Genomic DNA, 27204 nt, shown 5'->3' with positions numbered 1-27204 from the left:
ATAAACAAGTTTGTAGTACAAATTCATCCCAAAGAACTACGTATTATATTTACAGAGTTAATTCTAAAAGGACAGTATTGCAAGCTAATTAGCTCATTGCTTTTGATCAAATACATTTTGCACACTATAGCTTATATAGCATGCTATATAGTATGAAGTGATGAAACAAAGGAAGTTTACAAAGGGAGGTCTCGTTTTGGCACAATATGAAATAAGAACTCTGTTTCTGATTGGATCTTCTGCCCTCTGGAGGTATATACTTATGGCATCGCTACAAGAAATCTGCATTGTTTGTGGAACTCCCACACGGACAGCTAATATTGACTTTTTTCAAAGTGAACTAAGTATGTCAAATACAGAAAACATACAGAGGGGAAAACAGCAGCAAAAGGTTATTCTCAAAGCTTCAAGCAATTCTTGAAAAATCTCAAACCATAAAGCAAAAATAAAATAAACAGAGCTTAACGCCAAGTGCAAGGGCCACTAGACACTTGGGAATTTTTCTGCTTTTTCACAATTAGAAAGGTAGAATGGGCTAGTGGACTGAGCAACAGTCTAGATTCCTGAGTTCTAATCTCAGTTTTGTCATTGACTTATTGTCAATGACAAAGGCAAGACTAAAGCATATTCTGCTCTGGGCAAGTCACTAAGCTTATATCTTAATTTCCCCATCTTTAAAATGTATCTAGCAGGAATACAGCAAAATGAGTATTTGTAGGGTGTTTTGAACAGGCAAGTTATGTGCCCTCTGCCAGCCCATAACAAGTGCGCTAGTCCCCTCCAAACTAATGAAACCTTCCCACACTGCAGGTAAGTAGGAGACAAAGAGCAGATACCCATAACTCTCTGAAATATCAGGGACCTTTAAAATAATTTTTCATCATGAAGAAAGTTGAGATTCGTTTTGAACTATGAGGTGGCATTCTCTCTCCATGGTACTTTAAAAGTTAATTCATGCAAAACTTTTCCGTAAAAGCATCTCAAGTTGGTCACTTTTGAAAGTTTAGTTTGCAGATTCTCATCTGTATTCATGATGGAATACAGGATATTTATTTAAATCAGTGGCTGGAGTATGAGTTTTTCATTTACAGCTCAATTTGTTATTTTATCCAGCATTTTCATCCATATTTATGGATAAAGTTACAACTTTTAGGTCTTATTACTAACTTACAGTACTAACAGTACTGTAAAATGGAGATTAATTAGGACTTCATTTGAATTAACTGCTAGTTTCCTAAAATATACTATATAATTTCAAGACTCAGACAATGGCTAAAGCTGCATTAGGAGAGAGCTTTAAGGGGGAGGAAAGGATGCACTGATAAATACATCAATAGGAGAGAACAGTAAACATGGAAAAACTATTGACTGTCTCCACAACTACCTTTTGCCTTGCACAGCAACTGGCAGTTCTCTGGTAATGTTCAACTACACAAGACACCCACCACCTGGGAAAAGTATCGTTTACATATTAAAATTACACAAGATGGGTTTAAAGGGTTCATTTAAATTCCCCCCCCCAAAGTTTCTCAAGCTCTAAATTAAGCCCCTGAAGTTTATAGCTTCTTCTACATTGGATAAGTATTTTATTTAACATTATTAATAATCTGTCCTGCCTGGTGGGTTAACTAATACACAACACTGAAGGGTCAGCGATCCGGGAACAAGTCATAAAATGGAGGACAGCAGAGAGCTGGTTAATACAAATAATTGCTGCAGAAAAACACAAAAGTACTACATAATTACCTTTAAAAACAAGTTACTACCTTTCTGTAGCTGTTGTTCTTCGAGATGTGTTGCTCAGGTCAATTCCACGTTAGTAGTGTGTACGCTGCAAGCACAGTCACCGGATATTTTTCGCTCAGTAGTATCCCTTGGGCCAGCTCTAATGCCCTCTGGTGCTGCATACTCATGCACTGGTATAAAGGGCCTGTCTGGCTCCCCACCCTCACAGTTCCCTCTTGCCAGCTAACTGACCATGGGGCAGGTCAGTGGGTTGTGGGATGGACATGAGCAATATATCTTGAGTAACCGTTACAGAAAGGTTAGTAATCATTTTTTCTTTTTCGAGGGCTTGCTCATGTCCATTCCATGTTAGGTGACTCCCAAGTGGTATTTTAGGAGATGAGCTCAGAGGTTCATAGACATGTGGATTACAACACTGCTCTACCAAACCCAGTATCATCTCTAGCCTGCTGGGTGATGGCCTAGTGGGGTAAAAAAGTATGTACCGATGACCAAGTCTCTACTCTACAAATATCCTGGATTGAGACCTGGTCCAGAAATGCTGCTGAGGAAGCATGAACTCTCGTTGAGTGGGCAGTCAAGATGGCAGGAGGTGGGGCACCCACCAGCTCGTAGCACTTGTGAATGCAGAAAGTGATCCAGGAGCAAATTCTTTGGGCTGAAATGAGCAGGCCTTTCATCCTGTCTGCTATTGCCATAAAGAGCTGTGTGGAATTATGGAATGGTTTAGTCCATTCTGTATAGAAAGCTAGGGCACACCTAAAGTCCAATATGTGAAGATGCTGCTCCTCCTCATTATTGTGTGGTTTCAGGAAGAATACTGGCAGAAAGATAGCTGGATTACTAAGAAACTGCAAAACCACCTTCAGGAGGAACATGGGGTGGGGTTGAAGTTGTACCTTGTCCTTAAAGGACATTGTATATAGGGGTTCTGATGTAAGGGCCCTGATCTCCGAGACCCTCCTGGCTGAGGTAATTGCTACGAGGAAGGTGACCTTCCAGGAGAAGTATGACAAAGGGCACAATGCCAGCAGCTCAAAGGGAGGGCCTATCAGTCTTGAGAGGACCAGGTCCCACGGTGCAATGGGATCATGAATCTGCAGGTATAGTCTCTCTCAAGTCGCCCTTGAGGAAGCAAATGGACATTTTGTGGAGAAAAAAAACCCAACCACCTACCATCCACCGGAAGGTGGAAGGCAGAAATGGCTGCGCCCAGCTGTTTCAGATGAAGCAGATACTCTAGCACGGATTGGTGAGGTGACTTTGCCGTGGTCTACACTACAAGTTTAGGTCAAATTTAGCAGCGTTAGATCAATTTAACCCTGCACCCATCCACACAACGAAGCCATTTTTGTCAACGTAACAGGCTCTTAAAATCAATTTCTGTACTCCTCCCAGTGAGGGGATTACCGTTGAAATTGACATCACTGTCGAATTTGGGGTAGTGTGGATGCAATTCGATGGTATAGGCCTCCAGGAGCTATCCCAGAGTGCTCCATTGTGACTGCTCTAGCCAGGTACACAGGAAAAGCCCCGGGAACTTTTGAATTTCATTTCCTGTTTGGCCAGCGTGGCAAACTCAGTGGCACAGGTGACCATGCAGTCCCCCCAGAATGTTTCTACACTCCCCCTATCATCTCCGTCCCTGAGGTTATCGGATATTAGAAGACGGAAAAAACCACACTCGCAATGACATGTTTTTCGAGCTCATGCCGTCCTCCCGCACTGATAGGGCCCGGCATAATGCATGGAGGCATTCAGTGGCAGAGGCCAAGAAAGAATTGCTGTGTTTGCTTAGCAGCAAAAGTATCATGCCTCGCTAGCGATCCTGCCCGAGCCAAGTCGCTGTGTCACATGCACTATGCTGTGCTGTGTCAGCCTTGGGCAGGGGCATGACCGCTTTGTGAGCAAGAAGGCCATAGATATAGACATTGCATTAGGTAGCTTCTGTAGCTAGAGAAGACATTCCTGTGATTCAGCAAAATCTGTGGCAAAAAAAAAAAAAAGAGAAGCCCCGTAGCGTAGTGGTTATCACGTTCACCTAACACACAAAAGCCCTGTAGTGTAGTGGTTATCACATTCACCTAACACGCAAAACATCCCCAGTTCGAAACCAGGTGGAAACAGGTCAGTGTTCCTTTTTCTGACTCCACTCCTGCATTTTTAGTCTTAAAACAGACCCTTTTTGTGAAATTTTACTTTGAATTATATCAATTATGAGTTAAATAATATGGACGCTCTCTCTAAGTTATAGTCCCGGGTTCCTTACCCTTTCAGCTGCTCTGATAAATTAACATTTTTGTCGGGGGGGGGGCGGGGGGTAGTAGGAATTTTCATGAAACCTTTTATAGAGACTAAATGCTATCAAGAACTCTGAAATAATCTGAATGTGGCCCATAGAGTGCAATCCTTCATTCTGGATCTGTCATTCCACAAGTTGAACTGCTCCTTCCTACTGTCCAGGCTTCATGAGCCATGGGAGCACCGAATTGGAGTGACTCCAGATCATTCTCTTCTTTAAGTTTCATCTCATGGAGATTGTCCTGCCTGGAATATCATGCGAGCTGGAGGTTTCTGCCTCAGGCTGCTCTCCCAGCCGGCAGCACCGGGCGGTCACACCTCGCATGATATTCCAGGCAGGACTGAATCTCCATGAGATGAAACTTAAAGAAGAGAATGATCTAGAGACACTCCAATTTGGTGCTCTAAGAGGATAGCCGTGTCTGTCCAGGCCCCCATGATCGACCTCACCAAGGTCTGCCCGCTGAACGGGACCCCAGCTGACAGGAACCGGCAGACGGAGCCCCAGACCAGCAGTGGGCTGAGCTGCTCAGCCCGCTGCTGGTCTGGGGCTCCGTCTGCCGGCCCCGCTCAGCCCACTGCCTGCCTAGGGTTCCGATCATCCAAGCAGGCAGTGGGCTGAGTGGGTCCGGCGGACGGGACACCAGAAAAAAAGGCATGAAACGATTGTCTGCCTTTGCTTTCACGGAAGGAGGGGGAGGGCGGAGGGCTGACGACATGTACCCAAAACCACCTGTGACAAAGTTTTTGCCCCATCAGGCACTGGGAGCTTAACCCAGAATTCCAATGGGCAGCAGAAACTGCAGGAACTGCGGGATAGCTACCCACAGTGCACCGCTCTGTAAGTCGATGCTACCCGTGGTAGTGAGGACGCACTCCGCCGACTTAATGCGCTTAGTGTGGACATACGCAATAGACTGTATAAAACTGAATTCTAAAAAATCAATTTCTATAAAATCGACTTAATTTCGTAGTGTAGACATAGTCTTAGTGGGTCAGAGGCCTCGTTGGGATGACCACACAGAAATACACTTCTACTTGGCAAGGTAAGTTGCTCTAGTAGATGGTTTCCTACTATCTAGTAATACCTTGTGGACTTGCTCTGCTTGGTTTAACCATGGAGCTTCCACGTGGTCAGGTGGAGGGCCTCATGGTTCGGGTGGAGCAGTCGGTTGTGATCTTGTGAGATCAGGTCTGGGAGGGGAGGGAGCAGCATCGGGGTCGCTACTGACAGATCGAATAACGTGCCAAACCAGTGCTGGCGTGGTCATGCTGGGGCTATAAGAATAACCTTCACTCGGTCCTGCTTGAATTTGAATAAGACTTAGTGCACAAGAGGAATGGGAGGAAATGCATAAAACAGGTGCTTTGTCCAAGGGAGCAGGAAGGCATCTGTGAATGAGCCCAGGCTGTGCTCAGGTAGTGAGCAAAACTGCTGAGACTTCTTGTTTTGTTTGGTTGCAAATAGGTCTATGAGAGGAGCCCCTCTTCCCCCACTGCTGGAAGATGGTCCTGGCTATAATGGGGCAAAGGGACCTGCTGAGGTGATCTGCCAGATTGTTCCAGGCACCCAGGTGAGAAGCTTTGAGGTGGATCGAGTTCTTCATGCAGAATTCCCACAAGTGAATGACCTCTTGACACAGGGGAGAAAGAGCATGCCCCCACCTGTCTGTTGATATAAAACATGCCATGTTGTCCATAAGGACTCAGAGTTCTGAGGTGCTTGACCTGAGCCCCCCGCCCCCCAATTTAGCTCTGATGCATCTGAGCTTAGAGATACTTAGGGTTGGGGACTGATAAGGGGAATGCCCAAGCCAACCAACCGGGGGTCCCTCCACCAATCTAGAGAGGTGAGGACCTGGGCAGGAACTGCAAGCACCGAGTCCAAATGACGATGGTTTGGCAAGTATGCTAAGGCCATCCACACTTGAAGGGGTCTGATGCGCAGTCTTGCCTGCTTACCATGTATGTGCACACAGCCATATGACCCAATAGTCTGAGGCAGAAATGGGCTGTCATGATGGGGCAGACCTTGATCTGCAATATCAGGGATGACGTTGTCCAACAGCGAGCCTCTGGGAGGAAGGCTCTGGCCGAGGTGGAATCGAGCACCACACCAATAAACTATCCTCTAAATGGGGATGAGCATTGACTTCTAATTTATCAGCAGGCCCAGTGCTTGGAAGGTAGCTTGGATCAGGTGGATGCCGGCCCTTAGCTAGGCCTTGGACCAGCCCTTGATCAGCCAGTCGTCAAGATAAGGGTAGACTGGCACCCCTTGCCCTATGAAGAACGCTGCCACTACTGCCATGCATTTTGTGGATATGTGAGGGGCTGCTGCCAGGCCGAAAAGGAGGATGGTGAACTGGTAGTGGGTCTGGTTCATTACAAAATCTGAGAAATCTTTTGTGACCCCAAAATACAGAGATGTGAAAATAGACATCTTAAGTCAAGGGCAGCGTACAAGTCCCCTGGATCCAGGGAGGGAATAATGGAGGTGGGAGTACAGGTACTCATAGCCCTGGGCAAGGACAAAGTACTTCTTTTTGGCCGTGGGAGTACAGGGTTTGCTACAAGGCCTTAACCAGTTCTATAAGGGCCTAATTGAGAAGGAGGGCCACTTTCGCTGGGCCCGCAGCAGACAAGGTATCAACCAAGTAGTGGGACGATTCTTTGATTACCTCCTCCTCCAGCCCAAGGTTCAAGGCCACACTTTTCAACAGCTCCTGGTGAGCTGAGAAGTCATTGGGGGTGGGGTCGGGATACATGTCCCAGACACTGCCTCATCTGAGGAGGAAGGAGAGACCAGCATCACCAGGGGGGTCCTCTTCTCCTTCTACACCAACCGGGTCCTGTAGATCTAGGTCCTGAGGCTCGGTACCGGGCTTGGTACTGGAGTCCACCTCAGGTGCGGTTGTAGGGATGAGAGCATTCTTCTTTCCGAGACTGTGGAGTATGAGTATCTGGAAGAGGGCCCTTGAATATGGGGAAACCCCCATGGGTTCCAAAATGGCCATTGCATCTGCATAGGCCAGTGCCCACTGTGCCAAGTACTCGGCCGTACGTGTGTCTGGATGCTTCAACTGGCAGGGCTGCCCAGGGCAGAACTGGCTGACAACGAGCCTTCCTCTGGAGACCATGGAGGGGCAGTACCTTTCAGTCTGGGGAACAGTGCCGTGGGAAGACCTGTGTCAAGGCAGGCAGGAACAGGTCCCTCTAGACAGTACCAAGGGCAGGAGGGGCAGAAGCTCCCTAAAATTGTGGGGGCTACCAAACTGTGGCTGTGCCCCCTTGCTGCCCCTTCTTCCCAAGCTCTCGCACCACACCTTCTCTACGCCTCCATCATGCTGTCCATTCCCCCCAGGCCCTGCCCTCGCACTGTCCTTTCACCAAGGTCCTGCCCCCCTGCTTGCTCCTCTCGACCCCTTCGCCCCCCCCATCACTTGCCCTTACAGCTGGCAAAGTGTATAATAATTGTCTTAGTCACCCATTTCCCCCCTTGATGGTCATTCGGTAATTTAAGTAAAAATATTTCTCAGCTCGATAAGTACTGGATTGGACCAAAAAAAGCTTTAAATGTAGTTTAAGATGCACAGAATCAGCATTTTCCATCTGGGGATTTACAAGTTACAGCGCTTTATGCAGATGGATGTTTGTGAAATCCCCCCAGCTTTGGGAGCCAGATTTTTCCTTCCGTAGCTGCAAAATCAATAATACGCCTTGAGGAGTTGTTCATCATACAGGAAATGTAAAGCAAACTGAAGTAAAATTCTCAGCAATTGTGGTTTAATACAGACTAAAAATCATCATAAGGCGGCAAAAATAGCACTCTTTAAACAGAAAATAAAAATGAACTTATTGAACGTTGCTATGTAATCATCGTTGAGTTGATGCACAAGAGCTGCTACACTGATGAAAACAAAAGGAAATTAAACTTTAGTGGAATAGAAATAGCATGTTTATTTACAGTGAGACGATACACATGTTCAGGGTTTAAGTCTACTGAAGAAAAATATTTCTCACAATATTTATATTTCCATAGTGCCTAGGAGCCTTAGTCATGGAGCAAGACTCCACTGTGTTAAGTGCTGTACAAACACAGATGTTTAAGTGTCAAATTTCTGGGAATACAAATGACAAGAGCAAGAAAACTACTCATTTTTCCTTAAGACATTATTGTAATTATTTTAAGAGACTGGCTTCTGTCATGATTAGGGCCATACCAAATTCACAGCTGTGAAAAACATGTCACAGACCACGCAATCAGACCTCTCCTGTGAAATCTAGCTATTGGAGGCGAGGGGGGAACAGCTGGGAGTTCCCAAGCCCGCGGCTCCTGCCAGGCCTCCGGCTCCAGCATAAAACAGGAACAGGACTTGCTCTTCCCCTGCACAGCCGCTTGGGGAAGGCGAGGAAATCAGACCCACCTCTGGGTACCTACCCCAGCTGCAGGAAGCTCCAGGACTGGGCAGCTGTAGAAAGTTGATGGAGGTGGGGCTGATCTCCCCTGTGCTGCTGAGAGCACTCCAGCCAGGGGCTCCTAGCTGCTAGTTCTGGCCAGATTGGGGAGGCAAGATTTGCTCTTCCCCTGCAGGGCCACACTCAAGGGCAGGGGTGGGGGAAATCAGACCCACCTCCAGGTACCTACCCTGTGCTGCTGGGAGCACTGATCTTCCCGGTGCTGCTGGGAGCACCCTGCAGCCAGGGGTGGTACCCGCCTCAATTTCCAGCAACCTCCTGTGGCTACAAGAAGCTCCTGTGCTGCTGCCCAGTCCTGGAGCTTCCTGCAGCCGCAGGAGATACCTAGAAGCAGATCTGATCTGCCCCGAGTGTGGCTGTGCTGAGGAAGAACAAGTCCTGCCCCTCCCCAACCTGGTCACAACTAGGAGCCCCTGGCTGGGGCACTCCCAGCAGCACCAGGAAGATCAGACCCATCTCCACCTCTAGGAACCTCCTGCAGCTGCAGGAAGCTCTGGGGGTGCTGCCTTCAGAGCCCAGAAGTGAGGGTGGCAATCCCATGACCCCCCTACAACAGCTTTGCAACCTCTCCACAATCTCTCCTTTGGATCGGAGCCCCCACCCCGTTGCAACACCATGAAATTTCAGATGTAAACCTCTGAAACCATGGAATTGACTAATTTTCAAATCCTATGGCTTTGAAATTGACCAGAATGGACTGTGAATTTGGAAGGGCCCTAGTCATGATAGTTATTTATTCTAATTCTTTAATTTGCATTTCACTCCTTTAAGTTGTGTATCAGAAATATTAATATAGACTGTTAGACATTTAATTTGGAATACTATTATCCTTTCAAATAAGACCACATAAAGATCAGTTAATACAATGCACTCTAAAATACAAATTGAAAAATAAAGTTATTGGTTAATATTTAGGTCATGTACATCAACCCCCACTTCAAGGCTTACATTAGCCAGAGAAAGAAATCAATGTTATTATGCAAATATCAAATTTCAAATAAAGAAGTTACTAACTGTATTTGCAGGAGATTGCAGAACTTGCCAGAGACCCTCGTGTAGTTACTGTTGCTGACAGAGCTTCTGAGATAGATCTCTATTTACCAAATAGGGTGAGACTTTTCATACTTCATAGTAATAAAAGGTTTAGCCAGAGCCAATTATTTTCATCCAAGCATCTACAGTACCATGGCAAATATATACCATGTAGAGCAAAAAATATTGGACAACTTTATGCTAGTCAGAATTACAGCATTGAGATTCACTGTTTATCATGAAAAATTAAGAGGTGGTCAGCTAAAAGATGCCTGAAAGATTGCTCTAGCTTCAAACTATTCTTAGTAAAGACTGTTTCAAATATTTAATAGTAGCATTAAATATAACAGATCCAATGTTGTACTCAGAGTATTTTTGATTGCAGAATGATTGCAAATTAAAGCTTCATCTGATAAGTAAAACATACCTACAGTGTTACTTTTGTTTTTAATAGTAAAATCTTGGCAAAGTTAATTAGTTTTGCTCATACCTGTCCAGAAACAAGGAGTACCTTGCATCAGCACAGGTAAGGTCTCAAATGCAGAACTTAGAAAGCTTGCCAAAGGAAAAAGATTACTCAAGTTATAGTGAATACTGCGGGATTAAGGTTCCAATCATGCAGCTGACCACAAGGCAAAGCAGTCTATCTGTGCATTGCTGATAGCAGGACTAGTGCCCAACTCTGTAATGGAGCACGCTTACCATCTTTTTTAGTTTCCTTTTTCATTTAATATACAGCAAGTTTATTTTAAATTTACTAGGTTACACTAAAATAACCCAAACCAAGTTAAAATCTTAAGGAGTAGTTACAATGTTCATGTAGTACATTTTCAAAATATGCATTTGCATCTGTAACCTTTTACTAGAATTTGCAAAATTATATCCTCTGTCTGAAATAATCAGCTCCAAAAACATACATTTGATTATGCCAAACAAATAACGCAAGCTACAGTTTCCCAAAACACCTTACACGTAATACAACAGAACCAAACTTGCACAATTTCAATTATTCAAACTGATTTTCTGCCCAGCACATTGACTCACTGGCAGACACTACTGAATTGTCCTCCGCTGAAAAAGAGAACCTCTCTCTGCTTTCCCTTACGCATGCCAAAAAAACCCCCATGCACTACAGTGGATGGGACTACTCAATAGTACCTCCATCTTGGAGCAAATTTAAGTGAATGAGAAAGGTAGCTGCTTTAGTTATAGGAGGCTTATGTCCAATGGGTTTGTGTATAGACTCTAGTTTTGTCATCTTAGCCCATTTAATAAACTTCATGGGTGAAATCTTGGCTCCTAGAAGTGGAAAAAACTTCCATTGACTTCAGTGGGGCCAACATTTCACCCCATAAGGTTCAAAACCAGAACATATTCTCATTAAAACAAGGTGACTCATTCCTGGAAATAGAAGATTATTTGTTTCAGGGTGGCTTTTCACGACTCCTTCTGTTTACTTTGTATTTAAACTAGGTGTGTTTAGAAAAAGTTTAATTCTTCATAGCTTTTCTCCCCACTTGCTCCTACAGTAAAGCCCATAAGAATGACTATTATGAAAATGATTATGACAGTAAACTGAAGTCATATACTACTACAGCTTCAATATAGGACCAAGCAAGAGAAAAAGCTGAGATGAAGATGGACATAAAACAGAAAAGTTCATATAAATATTGACAGAGTTCATTTCTTTGCCACATTTGCTTTAGTATGAATGCCGTTCCTTATCCATCCTATCAGTACTTGATTCACTTAAAAAAATAACTGCAGTGATTTAGCATTACTAAGGTACTAATATTTCACTAAGAATGTATTGAATACTTTTCCAAATGTTTAGAAATACCCACCATTTTAGTAATTCCATTTAGGGACAAACCATTATCCCTTCATTGATATTGCCATATTTATAATACACCACTGTACTGCCCAGTATAATGCTAAGCCTTGTAAAACAGATCGAAACTATAAAAATATAGGTATGGTTCCATTAAAAAGTATTAAAATCAAATGGATTTCAACGTTATTTTGAGTTCAAATTTTATATTCCAAAAAGTTATTTTATCATCTGATTTGACCTTACTCATTCAATTAACCAATATGACTTGTGACTACACGAGCAAAATTTTCAAGAGCACCTAAGTGAAACATGGTGGTATTTAGGCACTTTGAATTTTACTCCTTAGAACTTCGCAACTATTTGAGTTTCATTGGTTTCTAATGGATCTTGACATTTCTCAATCTGATCTGCCTAATGAGACAACCATGATAATGGTTTCTATTTGACTGTTTTCATTATCTGTATTCTATTTCAGAGACTTATTCTTTGTAATTATCTGCATTTTTTATATTACATTAAAATTTTCTTTACAGTATCTCACATTTTTCAGAGGCAAATAATCCTACTGTAATATAGGTACAATCTTCTTTAAAAATTAGCAATACTGCACTCAGGGAACAAGTAGTCCATTCTTTTAGAATAAAAATCCTGTTTGAAGGATTGGCTGGCACCATAGGTAGGGGGTACATCTCCACTGCATTTGGGAGTGTGCTTCCCAGCTCAGGTAGACAGACCATGTCAGTTCTCCTCGAGCTGCACGGAAAAAACCATCAGTGTAGCTGGAGGCAGCACAGGTGGTAGCTTGGGCTAGCCAAATGTGTATGAACCCAGGATGTCCAGTGGGTTAGTACTCAGGTGGTTGGCCCGAGCTGCCACCCAAGCTATTCTTGGCACGCTAGCTCAAGTGGAACTACTGTACGTCTGTCAACTCAAGCAGGGAAGGACACTCCCAGTTGCATATTAGACATACTCAAAAAAGCCCAAGCTTTTGGCTAGCACTGATAGCATTTGTTTCCAGAATAACAGTAAAAATCTCTGCCTGATAGTTATGAGACTATAATATCACCACCACTTGTCAGAGGATGAGGAAATCCAGTCTGAATGGGGCCAAACATGCAATATTTGTATGCCTTAACCTGAACTGTTAAACAAAAACAGTATGAAATTGAAGGAGACCTATAAGGCTGGCAGAGGACTGGTACATCTTCCAGAGCAATGGCCACTACACGGCTTCAGAAAATTCAGGACACGTTTCCCTCAGTGACCAATTATCTCTGGCAGGTAGGCTGAAGAAGGCTTTATGCCATGGAAATTCAACCCCCTGCATCTTTTTGGGTGGATAATACCCATGGGGGCACTATCCAAGGAAGCTGCTATGCTCAGAACAGTGCAGGAATTAGAATCATGGCTGACTCCTGCCTAGACACTGGTTGGGGAGAAAGCACTTTGTGCCCTTTCCTTCTTGAACCCTGGAATGGCAGCCAACATCTAGCTGTAAAAGTAAGCAAATAGGAGAGGGTCAGTTTATGCCTGTGATATCAGAGAAACACTAAGAAACAGAAGGAAGGATAGAGCGAGGGAGACAGATCAGAGGGAAATGCCATCAGTTCCACTAAGTGCCATTCTGGTAAGCTAAAGTGCCCTGGTCCTCTAAACCTACCTACTATGCAAGCTCAAACACCAGGAATAATATAAATAATTATATATTAATGCATATAAATGTATAAATATACTTTACCTTGCATCTTCATATTTAACAAATGCTTATCCCAACAGCCAGGTTAATTAAAGAAATTATTTTCAAAATTGTGCTCATGCAATAGAGACAATATATACTTAGACTTTTAAGAAATCCCTGAATTAAGACATAGGAATAAGCATTTATTATTAGTTTGGAGATGCAAGATAAGAATGTGAATATATGAGCAGGAAATAAAAAACCAACACTGATGAGAAACACTTGTTCACCAAACATACCAAACTGCATACCAGAAATCAATTTCCATGATATTTGCTCTATTCTTCTCCCTCAAAGTTCATCAGTGGAAGTATTATTAGTTTTTGATAATTTACATTCTTCACTGAAGTGGCAGTTTTGAAGGATGTCCTTATAATAGTTCTTCAGATCTGTGTACAGAGAGACAGTTTCCTCCGAGTGAGGAAATGGCAGCAGCTTTTCATTCAACAGTATCTGTACTTGGTACTCCTCCTCAGGGGTCTTAGCTTGGTCACAGTGATAGAGCACAAATATCAGGTTTGAGGCATAAGGCACAATGCGACCACTACGAAACTTCCGATGCATTTGTTTTTTGTAATTGTTAGCAGTAAGGGGCTCCTCATCCTTGAAGAAACCCATTAGAGCAAGCAGTGGCTGAAGGGTCTCTGCATGTCCAAATTGCAGGATTACAGGTGAAGAAATGGGCATGGAACTAGAAAACATAAAAGTGAAGAATAAGCAAGATACCGGTAGTCATCTGTGTTTAAAAGCAAACACTAGTGTACTGTACAGTTGTTAGCAAAGAAAAGATTACTTTAAACATTTGTTTTACACTGGCGTTTACTAAAAACACGTTTGGAAACAAAGGTGTCCAACTATCTGAGAGACACTTTTATTTTAAAATTTTTTTAAAATGTATTTTGTAACAAAACTGTAATTGTGCTTTTAAAAAAATTATTAGCTGTATGTTACCTGTTATAGTACTATTACTATCAATTAATTGCTAAGTAGTAACCCGAAGTCTTAGTACACAAACAAAATGACAACATATTTGGCATTACGGAAATATTCAGATGACTGAAATATTAGTATAGATGGGCATAGCCTGTTCAGAAAGGACAGGCACGGAAAAAAGAGAGGAGGGTTGCATTACACTTGCTCTGATATCTGGTGAAAAGCAAACCTGTTGAAAAGCTCTTGGTGAAGATAAAAGGGGGTGGGGGGAAAAAAAGACAGGGACAATGTCATGGTAGGGATCTACTATAAGGCCACCAAATCAGGAGGAAGAAGCGGATCAAGCATTTTTAGAATAAACAATAGAAGTATCCAAAGCACAGGACCTAGTGATACTGAAGGACATTGGCTGCCCAAATATTTGTTGAAAAAAATATATGGCAGGACACAGATTTCCCAGTAAGTTTTTAGAATGTACTGCAGACAGCAATTTTGTTTCAGAGGTAGAGGAAGTAAATAGGGGCTGGTTATTTTAGATTTTATTCTGACAAATAGGGGGGACTGGTTGAGAATCTGAAGGTCAAAAGCAACTTGTGTTAAAGTGACCACACAAAAAACCACAAGAGTTTGTGATTCTGAGGAAAGAGTGAGAGGAGCAGAATAAAAATATCTGACAATGAAAATCAGGGAACTGGTAGGCATGGTCGCATGGGCCAGAAATCTATGGAAAAAGGAGTCCAGGAGAGGTGCCAGTTTCTAAGAGAGACACAACAATAAATACACAACAGCAAATTGTCCCAAGGTGGAGGAAAGATAAAAAACAACAGTAAGAACAATGACTACATCGGGTGCTTTTTAATAACTTGAAAGTCAAAGCAATTGTACAAACTGGAAACAAGGACAAGAACATACAAGGGAAAGTACAAAATAATAGCACAAACATGTAGGGGCAAAACTGTAACTGAGTTACAACTAGCCAGGAACATAAAGATAAAATGCAAGTCCATTACCTATCGGGAAAGGAAAGCAAACAACAGATGACAGAGAAACTGAAGCGTTTAATGCCTATTTCACTTTATTCTTCACTAAAAAGGTTAATTATGACCACAATTAATATTGACAAAGGGGAACAATCTTGGGTCAAAACAGGTTAAAGAGTACTTGGATAAATTAGATGTATTCAGGCTGGCAGGGACAGACAAAGTACACCCTACAGTACTTAAAGGAACTAGCTAAAGTAATCGCTGAATCTTTAGCGATTATGTTTGAAAACTCATGGAGTATGACTGAGGTCTTAGAGTACTAGTTAGGGGAAAGCAGTACCCATCTTCACAAAGGGGGAACAGAGAGGACCCAGGAGATTATAGGCCAGTTGGTCTAACTTTGATACCCAGAAAGATACTGGTACAAATTATTAAACAATCAATTTGTTCAAACCTAGTGGATATGGTGATAAGTAATAGCCAATATGGGTATGTCAAGAACAAACCATGTCAAAGCAACCTAGTTTCCTTCTTTGATAGGGTAACCAGCCTAGTGGCTAAGGAGGAAGCAGTAAACATGATAAATCTTGATTTTAGTAACACTTTTGACACAATCCCACATGACATTCGCAGAAGCAAACTAGGGAAATATAGTCTAGATTAAATTACTATCAAGTGGGTGCATAACTGGTTGAAAGACAGTTCTTAAACAGTAGTTATCAGTGGTTCAATGACACACTAGGACGACATTACTAGTGGGCCTCAGAGGGTGGGCCCAGTAGTATTCAATATTTTCATTAATGACTCAGATGAAAGAGTAGAGAGTATGCTTATAAAATCTGCAGATAACACTTAGCTAGGAGGGGATGCAAGCACTTTGGAAGACACGATTAGAATTAAAAATGACCTTCACAAATTGGAAAATTGGTCTAAAAATCAACAAAATGAAATTCAATAAAGACAAGTGCAAAGTACTATACTTAGGAAGGAAAAACACAATGCACAAAATACAAAACAGGGAAGACCTGGCCAGGCAACTGTACTACAGAAAAGGATCTGAGGTTATAGTGGATCACAAATTGAGTATGATGGGGGGGATATACCTGTCTTCAAATATGTAAAAGGTTATTATAAAGAGGATGATGATCAATTGTTCTCCGTGTCCCTGGAGGGTTGGACAACTAGTAATTGACTTAGTTTTCAGAAAGGGAAAATCAGGTTAGATATTAGGAAAAACTTTTAATTACAAGGGTAGAGAAACACTGGAAAACTTTACTTAGGGAGGTTGTAGAATCCCCATCACTGGAGGCTTTTAAGACCAGGTTAAACAAACACCTATCAGCAATGGTTTAGGTATACTTAATCCTGCCTCAACATTGATAGATCACCATATCACTTCTTGAGGTCCCTTGCAGCCCTACATATCTATGATTTATTGCAATGCAATATAAATATGCAGAAACAGGTCAAGAAAAATTGAACTGTATGCATCCATATGATATATGAAGATTTCCCTCAGATCTTCCATGCAAATTGTCAGGTTCAACCTCTTCCTTCTCAAAGTTAGCTAAAGTGTCTAATCACAAGCTAAGAACTTGGATATGAACTGTAAGACAAATTTTGGGATCGTATTCCTTCCTCCCCCAGCAGAAACCCTGGGAAGAAGCAGACAAGCAGGAAACTGCTGTAACGTAAGCTTTATGGAGTCTTATGTAAGTGGAGTTCCCTTACAATGACTGAGTTTGGGAGATTATGGGATGGGGACACAGAGAAGGCACCTATCTCTATCTGTTGCAAAATATAACATCAAAATTGCTCTCCATCATGAGACTCGTGTGTTGAAAAATGCACACAAAATTTCTGCCAAAACTTTAACACATTGTTATTAACCCTAAACAATCGAAAACATGATGCACAGAAGAAATAAGACACAATGTTTCTGGATGGCCAATATAGTTGTCACTATATTTTGTTATGTTGAATGTGGATTATTAAAATGACAATGCTTGGTTCTTCATTACAATGTGTAATTAAAGTAATCTGGGGGAGCTGTGACTAGGGTCTCTTGGTTTTGGCTATTTGCTTATTTTAGGGAAAAAAGCAAAGATTGTTTAGCAAAGTAATACAACTTGTATTTAAGATACTGTTCTTCTTCAAATACCCTGGATAAATACTTAAGACAGCTCAGCATTTTAAATGACTGCGCATTTTAAATCACTCATGTTTTAGAGTGAATCCAAGGGATAGCACCCAGGACTACGTAATAAAGCCTGCAAGTTGCAATCATCTTGAAGCTGGCAAGCTTTAAGGTTTCAAAACAGCAATTCTGGTACAGTAAGCCATTCAGAACTTCTAAATGCTATGACAAATATATAGGAATAAAGGGCAAATTAGTGCTAAGGTATAAATTATGTTAATTGCACAAATTTATTAGCACTTCACGTGAATAAACCACATCAAACGGCAATAAAATTCAAGCGTGTCTTTTGACGTTATGACTTAAGTGTGAACTTCAAATCACATTGCAGCAAACAAATTCGTAGTCTTAAAAAAGGTATATTTCTTCCTTGGTGCAGTATAACCACCACAGGATTATCTACTTTACACACTGGAAAAAAAACCAACATATATCCATAATATCAGATTCTGTGATCATGTATCATGCTACAAAAAGGGGAATTATGTTTAGCTCACTGCAGCCATTCACAACTACTACCACCACCAAGGAAACATTTGGTTTTCTTGCACATGCTACTTCCTTATTCTCTCTCTACTTTCATTATGCAGAGACATCATGCACATTTTCTAACTGAAGGCTGGATTGTGACCAGAGGTGAGAAGAAATTCAAGAAAGGATGCATGGAACTTTTCCACCTTAGCACATCTGTAAAGATTCTTAGCACATCTGCAAAGGGGTCAGGCACAGTCATAATGAGCAGCATAGGTTCTGCTCTGTGATAAAACTCCTGAGGACACTAGATAGCCAAAAAGAACACACCATCTCAAGAGTAGGAAAATAAGAACCAACCATAAAAGGAGCTAAAAAAAAAATCTAGATGGAAGGAAGATTGGCAATGTCCACTTTACAATTGCATCTGCCAGTCTCTCACAGACTTACAGGACCAGCAGCTAGAGGAGGATGCTAGAAAAGACTCCTGTAAAAGACAAAAACAAAAAAGTGAACCCAAGAAGTGAGAGAAGGTACTATAGCTTTTTCCAAGGGCCATGAATGTAGGTGGAAGATGTCCACACTGATATGAAACTGGATAATGTCCAGCACCAGTGAGTTAATTCAAGTCCTCCCAAAAAAACGGAACGAAGAATTCACAGCAACTTAAGCCAAAGTTTGCTATCTATTTTGTTTTGTCATTAAAATTATATCCACACACACACACACAAACACACACTTCTCCTGTTAGCCCCTTTTTGAGGTATGAGAATTCCCTTACTACAGATGGTAAAGGCAGGGCTTAGTTACAACCTCAAGTGCTGTACAGGGCTAGTTTATATAAGTCTTCTACAGTGATGTGCACCTACATACATACTTGAAAGTAGATCATTAGGGAGTCAATTTCCCCACTGTGAAGACTGCCACCATAATGACAAGACACTGCTGATTTCCTTAAAGGAGTTATTTATACAACACTGTATATATGTACTATAAATGTAAATTAACCCTGTTTAAGCAAATCTAACCATGGTTCAGAACTATACAAAATGGTATCTATATATCTTATGATCAATAGTTTAATAAAGCTAGAACCAAAAATGTTATTAACAATTCTTTCTATGCACTGTCTAGCAGCATGAGCACAGAATTCAGTTCATGAGCCAACTGGAATCTTGGCTGACTTCTGGGGTCATGAGTTTAACCTCTGCAGAAGTTTCTCCACCTGTAAAATGGTAATACTTCCTACTCTATATACTACCTTTAATAAGCAATAAGGTGTACACATGCTGAATGGGAAAATTATGTCCTAAGTGCCAAAAATCACTTCCAGCTACACAGATAGACAGCAGCTCAGGAGAAATGCTGTCTTCTATCACACAGATTGAAACTTTGTTCCCTAGAAATCATGGGTAAGCTCTCCCCCTTTGTCAGGTGCAGCAGTCCTCCTCCACAGATCATCTCCTTATTTTCAAGAAAGACAAAGTCCTATTGACACCATCTGCAGAGTTTTCCATTGACCTCCAGGGTGTGTCCGACCTTACCTGGGCCTTTACCCTCAATTGGAAGGACTGATGAGACCACCACCTGCGTACCCGATTCCTTGCAGTCACTACTGCTCTGATCAGTTAGACCTGACAGTATCATTGGTGCCCACATGGGATGAGTAACATGGAGTAGTGATCAGAAGGCCAGGCAAGCCTCAGCAACCTTTCCATGATGCCTAGGATTTTGGCTCAAGGCAGAAACCACATATTCTGGGATATCAGGTTGGCAGATGGATGCCTTCATCTCCCTCAGAAGGGAATCTCTGACCATCACAACCCTTCTTCTGAGTGCGACTTATATAGTTGTTAGATAATGGTGTGCACCTACACAGATAATTGCATTTAAAATCATCATAGGGATGGGAAATTCACCCCCATGCAAACTGCCAATAAAATGCCTATGTACTCCTGAACTGAAAATAAAGCACCAGGAGGGTATTCTTCATCCTCACAAATCCAATGACTTGCCTCTGATCATGTGTAGATGAAGTCCAGTAAGTTATAAATACATGCTTTTTTTGTTGTAGCAGCTAAGATCATGATGCTGCAAACTGCTTTGTGTGGGTGAGCCCCTGTACCTCTACACAGCCCCAATGACTTTAATGGGGCACTATACTGGTATAAGCACAAAGCCCCATTGCAAGCACAAGCACAAAGCCCCATTGCAAGGTTTGAGCTACACAGATTTACTGCAGAACTAAAATAAAAGTGCCCAGAAACAAGGCTAAAAATAGTGAAGCACCATCATGAAGTTTTTTCAACCCCAAAAAGATTTAGGAGGGACTTAACTGAAGTACTGAAGATGATTAAATATGGATAACAAAATCTTAGACAAGAGAGATTGAAAAGGCCTATTAGATCATCTAAACCATCCCCATCCGACACAGGATCATTCCCTAATATATACATTTCCTAGTGCTCTATCTAGCTGAGTTTTAGATGTGCCAAAAAAATGGGCTTCTACTACCAGAAGTTTGTTCAGATATTCAGCTTAGCTGTCCCGTTTTAATTATTTTAATATTCTCTGTATTACCCCGAACAATTCTTCCTTCTTTGTGTTTAACCTTTTAAATACTGAGTTTTTAGCATCTCACTTCTACCTTCCCATTCAACTACATGGATTTTGCTTCTTTTTTCCATCCCACAGCAACATTGCCTTCTATTTATTTCCATTGATCTTTCTGATTCAGTTTGTCAATATCTTTCTGGTACTGAGGTGCCCAGAAAATAATACAACATATCAGGTTCTCTCTCCTAGTACAGAAAGCAGGACACATACAATACCTAAACAAAACCTGAAGGGAATACTCCATTCTCCAAAATAGGCTACATTAACCGTCCTATAATTCACCGGACAGTACTGACAGACAAATGTATTTAAAATTTATCTTGGAGCATAGAGTACTTGTAAGACTAAATTCAACTGAATTCCAGGCAGGCAACATTTCCTGTGTCCCTTTTAACCACGGAAACATTTTGTAATTCCATTCCCCAGTAATATAGCATGCCCCCAAATCAAGCTTCTCTAGCCAAATTTGTTCGTTATAAAACCACATTGCTTATTTCTCAGGATTTTATCCTGCAGATGATTAGGTCTGTCTCTGAATATTCATTCCATTATTATAAAGAGGCTGAAGTTCGTTCGTCCGTCCCCATCCCCCTCTCTCCCTGTATATGTATATACATACATACACACACACACACACACACACGACAATAGAGGTCAGGATGACAACTTTCCTTTTTCAAGATCACAAAATGTGTTTCCCTCCATTTTCTGGTACTTTACTAGCTCTTTTTGACTCCCCATGATCTGGGATTGGATTGTGACGTGCCCCTTACCTCCGTGGAAGGGGCAGTACATAATTGTATCATCCTAGGAAGAACCCTGGTTCTTACTTTTTGCTGGAAGATATAAGTTACTGAAGTCCCACATGGGCTGCTCCCTCCTCACACCAACTTGGCTTAGCTGGCCAGTGTGTTGTGGGAGAAAGGGGGAAGGGTCACTATGCATCTGCCACTCCCCTTCCCCCAAGTTCATGCAGCATCATCCCAGAGCCTATGCCTCCCCACGTGTCCTCACCCTGTGACAGACCCAGGCCAGTGGGGTACAGGAGTCTGGTAGAGGGCAAATATACTGGTCACTGGATGAGTAGTTTTCTGTCCCTGAGTGACCAGAGCAGGGGCTGCACTAGAGTAATCAGGAAGCTGCTAGAACCAATTAAGGCAGACAGGCTAATTAGAACACCTGCAGCCAATAAAGGCAGGCTAATCAGGGCACCCGGGTTTAAAAAGGAGCTCACTTCAGTTTGTGGGTGGCTTGTGAGGAGCTGGGAGCGAGAGGGTGTGCTGCTGGAGGACTAAGGAGTACAAGTGTTATCAGACACCAGGAGGAAGGTCCTGTGGTGAGAATAAAGAAGGTGTTTGAAGGAGGCCATGGGGAAGTAGCCCAGGGAGTTGTAGCTGTGACACAGCTGTTAGAGGAGGCACCATAGACAGCTGCAATCCACAGGGCCCTGGGCTGGAACCCGGAGTAGAGGGCGGGCCCAGGTTCCCCCCAAACCTCCCAACTCCTGATCAGACACAGGAGGCGTTGACCCAGACTGTGGGTTCCACCAGACGGGAAGATCACTGAGGTGTGCAAATCTGCCAATAAGCGCAGGACCCACCAAGGTAGAGGAGGAACTTTGGGTCACACCCAAAATCATAAACCAAGCAGGCCCGTCAGGGAGTGGGGCTCAATCTTTTACTCTTTGTGGTCACATAATGGCAAGCAATAATCTTATCCTCAGAGGCTTCACTGGCCAATGTACTTAGTATTCAAGAACACTCATCACCAGGACTGGCTCATGTGTTTAAGTTTTCCAAGCATTCCCTCACCTATTTTTAAAATCATTATTCTTATAAGGTTGTACATTTAAAAAAATATGTTTCCTGTTAAAATGCTACTAAACAGTCCCATGCTCAGGCTACTAGACCCTACCACCTTTACCACCTCTGCTGCTGATACATCCTTGGGGACGGTGTTCCTTCAAACAGCTCTGCTCCCTGGATCCTTGCGCCATCCTCCTTCTTGAGTACAACTTGTCAGTTACCCACAGTAGAATACACATAGGGACCAGCACTCAAAGAAGAGGTTACTTACATTATAGTGACTGGGGGTTCTTCAAGATGTGTGGTCTCTCTCTCTGTATTCTACTATCCACCCTCTTCCTCATCTGCTTTAGGCCATAGTTGGATTCACGGTACAGACAGGACTTGAGAGGCAATTGGCCCACTCCACTCTATCTGTTCAGTTGGAGGCACGAGGAAGGCAAGGACACAGGCGTGGGTCAATGCACACTGCTTGAAAAATTCTTCAACTCTTGGTGCATGGATGTGTATCCCCACAGTGGAATACACAAAGATAAGCACTCAAAGTTATGACACAAGAAGAGTTAAGAAAAAACTTCCAGTAGTGAAAATCTTTTCGTTGTCTAATTTGCCTTGAAATTTCCAGAAAAATTCTTCTATGATATAAAAATCACAAGCAAAATTTCAGGCATACCAGTATATTTTTGGCAAAGTTGTATGGGTGACATAGGGAAGGAAACAAATGTGACTTATTCTCAACTTCAACTAGCATTTCTCCCTAATTGCATATGAAACCTCCAAATGACATTTTAGAAAGTAGAAAGCATAAGAGCCTTATAGTGTCAGCCACAGTACACCAATTGTTCATTGCAGAGCGCTTAGATTTTAAATCTTAAAATCCTTAGTTATTTTCTATATAAGCAAACTATTGTTCTCTTATGGACCAGGAGTCACACTGTCACGAGGCCTCCTTAACAGTGACTTTCACTTAATTAACTGCCATTGAGAAATATGCTTCTTTAGAATTGCAAGTTAACACAGAAGTGTGAGCAATCAGAATTAAAAACTACTCAGCACAGAACTAACCCAACACCTGCTCATTGTCTTCTCTCACTAAAGCTGATATTTTATGCTCTATGAATGTTTAAACATCATCTTACTGGATAGATCAATTTACCTTTGAGACACCTGTAGCTGTTTTCTTCCCTGAAAACATCAATAACTTAACTCAAAAATAGATCTTTCCTTATAAACCATATTCATTGTTTATATATAATGGATCAAATGAAAATCCTCTACTTATGAAAACATAAGCCTTTGTATGAGAATGATCATGTGACTATTTCCTTAAATAAAGCTCTTAATGTTATATAACACACTGATCAGTTGTCCCCTAATTTTTTGCAAGCTTGTTAAATCCAATTATCAACTGCTTCCATGACAAAGAAATAGTGCCTTTTCTTTAAAGCGTACTGGCAACCAATAAAAGAGTTACAGACGCTCCCCGGGTTACGCAAACCCAACTTATGCAAACCCGCACTTACGGAAAAAGTTCTGTAAGCTTTTTTTGGCGTGTAATTGTAGGGTATACGTCCTCGACTTGCGCAAAATTTCACTTATGCAAGGCATTCCGGAATGGAACGGCTTGTGTAAGTCGGAGAGCCTCTGTATCTCCATAATTCTTAAGGAAATAGGTGACATGGGATAGGAAGCCACAGATCAACTGAAGCGGTAACATATTGCACATCTAATTATATTCAGTTTTGGCCCTGCTCACAAAACAGAGTACCAGACTGCTACCCCTTGTGTTCATTTATCATGGCATCCAAAAGATGCATGCCATTTAATTCATACAGAAAGAGAAAAAAAGCAAACAATAGATTAACATTATGGCCATTTCTGCAAAGCACAGAAGCACACGAAAATTATGTATCTTGCTCTTGGAGTAAGTTTTAAACTCAACCAAGCTATCTTACAATTAAAGCATAAAATCTGCAGGGTTTTACTGTCTAAATACAGTGATGCAAAGAAGTATTTCAACTTAGTTATGAATCCATATTTAATTACTGGCACACAAGTTTAGTCAAAAATATTGAAGCAATTAAGAGATTATTGTGCAAAGGAGATCGCTCATTTTTGATAGTCAACCTTCTAATTATGCACTTGCACAACAGGGTAGGGGGTCTAAACATTGTTCTGTGTTTCCTCTGAAGAACCAACATAACGTTAAATCTAGATATTCTACACTTGCATCTTCAGTTGTCCTCACTTCCTAACAGATGGAAAAATAACCCTATTAATTGAAAACATACTCCAACCAGTTCTCAAAACCAGTCTTTGGAATCCACGTCCGTAGAATATTATGGGAAGGCTAGTTTTAAAAGGTGAATAGAATGGCCTCATGGTACAGTAGCTGCATATCAAGGAGTTTGATGTTACAGTCAGTTCCTGAAGACCCAAAAGTAGACCAAGACAAGAAATTCTGGAGTGTCATACCTAAAGGAAAAATTCTGCAGTTCCAAGCTAAATACAACTTACTGCTCAAGACTAAGTTGTCCTGGGCCCAGGGGAATCATAACAGATTAAGGAGAGATTGAAATAATTACTGACCTTTAATTAAACAGCAGACATACGGTGATGGAAAATTACAATTTTATTCCTAAATCTAACCCACTTTAAAACATCCTTAGGCCATAAAATGAATGATAGAAAAAGAGTTAATTCATACATATTTCAAGTAAAGGAAATGTGTGTCGTATGTAGGAAAAAAAATTATTTCAAAGCTAATTTATTTACCTAATACAAATCACTAGTTTTTATCTAAACATGCCTAGAATTTTAACCAGCAGCCTCTCAGAGACCTGGATACGTCTTTTTTTTTTTTTTTTTTTTTAAAGTATCAGAGGGGTAGCCGTGTTTGTTGCTTTTTACAGATCCAGACTAAGAGTCCTGTGGCACCTTATAGACTAACAGATGTATTGGAGCATAAGCTTTCGTGGGTCTGACGAAGTGGGTATTCACCCACGAAAGCTTATGCTTCAATACATCTGTTAGTCTATAAGGTGCCACAGGACTCTTTGTTGCTTCCCCCCCACCCCACCAGTGTTTGAGGATTTTCCAGTACTACATTTTTAATCTTTTATGTAGTGCTAAAAGGCTTTCTGACAAGACTTCAAGCTATTTTGTGTTAGGTAAGTTATCCCAACCGTTTGCTACTCACTCATTACTCAGTAAGTTAAAACAAACAAACATTCTCTAGGGTGCCTTAAAGCTCCCAAGAGAAATGGGAGCAGCTAGCTTTTTCAATAAAAAGGCCTTGTAAAGTGGTGTACTCACCACCTATAGCACCCCCCATGTGTCAAGATGTGATACTGTAAGGGGTCCACATCTCCAGTGCCTCCTTTTAGCTGTCTGCCTCTCACGAGGTCTTCCAGGTCTCAGCTTCCTGGCAAAGTCACAAAATCCAACCCCCGTTCTGGGGGAACAAAAAGGTTCAAATGAAAGCCCTAACAAATCCAAAGTAATAATTCTTCTTTAGTCCCTTTCAAGCCAAACTAGTTACTACTTCTCCAGCAGGATTCCCTACACTTCCTGCCTCACTCAGGGACTCTGGCAGTTTGCTGTGGAGATCTCCTTCTTTCCAGTTAGAAGTCCTATCCCAGGACTTCTCCCATGTAACCTGTTGCTTGTGGGTTTCCACTATCCACTGTTGGCTTTAACTCAGGGTTTCCCAGATGAGAGTCTACTCTGCTCTCTGTGGGTTTCTTCTACCAGATCTCTCTCTCTCTTTCTTACCCCCTTCCCAGGAGCCAGAGTCCACCGCTAGGACTCTGGTCTGGAGGCCTACACCAGCTTTCTTCTCAGAGCCTCATGAGCGGAACTCTGTCAATGTCTCCCTTGCCAAGGGACCTTGACCATTCTCTTGGGTTTTTCATTCACTTCGACAGAAACCTACTCTACCGCCTGTGGACTCCTTCCAACATGTTGCAGAGCTTCTCTGGAGAGCTCCCTTTTCCCCTCCCCGTTCCTTTTAAGCATCTTTTCCTTTACAGTGTTCTAGCAGCCTCGTTCTAGCTCAGCTGCTTCATAAACTGAAGGGCCACCACCTAGAGCACCTGATTAATCCCAAGTGTAGCCCACAGAGTCATCATGGGCTAGTTAGCCTCAATGCTCCTGACATGCCATTCGCCCCATGACAATCTTCCTGATTTACTTTCAACTTTGGCACAATGGATATGGGAGTTACACAAGCAAAGAGATTTGAAACTGGTGTATCTCTGAGCAGGGGTTAATTGTGTACAGTGGCCCAGGACCAAATACCAATACACTACTGAAGAAGAGAACACTTCAGACATTTAGTCTCAAAATATTTTATTAAATCGAGACCTGACATGTGGATGAACATCTGAAACCAGATTCCACCTCAGACTAAAATATACAAGTTAATTAAAAATACTATAAGGAATGTTTTTTCTAAAACAGACGCAAGAGCTGTGGCTTCCATCATTAAAGCAGTGGAATTCCACAAGAGATTTCAAATTTGGGTGAAATTAACATTTAACAAAGCAGGAAGACAAGTCATTTTTAATTTGGGTATCTCAAAAAGCAAACGCAAAAGTAGAAAAATGACTGAGGTTTAACCAGAACTGCCTGATAGCCTTGACAAAGTCTGAAAGCCTCTAATGAGCAGCAGTCACTCAATAATGGAGAGCTGTGGCTCTAAACAGGGTACACCTGATACAGTATCTGCTTTAAAAGTGCAATTTACCTAAGAATAAGGGCCTCTTTCCTATCGACTTTAACAGGCTTTGTATCAGGCCATAAGTCTCCCCATATCATTGGCGAAGAGAAAAAACCACATTATCCCAACTAGCAAATGACACAATCACGGGACTTTCAGACATACTACGAACCAATTCATCAAGATTATTAGAGCACTTGTGTCACCAAAACTAAATAGAAACGCTGATCTGGAAACACACACCTCTTATTCTAGATCTTTTCTGAACACACGGAACAAAGTTCTCTGCAGCTTTTGGAACAGGAATACATGCTAACTTCTGTTACTTCAGCTTGCGCAAGTCTTTTGA

The 27204-nt window shown here is 41.9% G+C and overlaps 1 protein-coding gene across 1 annotated transcript in view; it reads right to left on the bottom strand.

Moving 5' to 3' along the window:
• Positions 1 to 7811: 7811 nt before the first annotated feature.
• The window catches only part of MINPP1 (multiple inositol-polyphosphate phosphatase 1), a 38197-nt gene continuing 18804 nt past the window's right edge, over positions 7812 to 27204 (bottom strand). The window contains exon 5 of the mRNA XM_045023003.1: positions 7812 to 13821. Coding sequence (XP_044878938.1) covers positions 13422 to 13821 — 400 coding nt within the window. The 3' untranslated portion in view covers positions 7812 to 13421. The remainder of the gene's footprint in view (positions 13822 to 27204) is intronic.

The sequence above is a fragment of the Mauremys mutica genome, chromosome 7 (assembly GCF_020497125.1).
Source record: "Mauremys mutica isolate MM-2020 ecotype Southern chromosome 7, ASM2049712v1, whole genome shotgun sequence".
Lineage (NCBI taxonomy): Eukaryota > Metazoa > Chordata > Testudines > Geoemydidae > Mauremys > Mauremys mutica.
The sequence above is the reverse complement of the archived record's forward strand: the minus strand, read 5'-3'. Positions and strand labels throughout refer to the sequence as shown.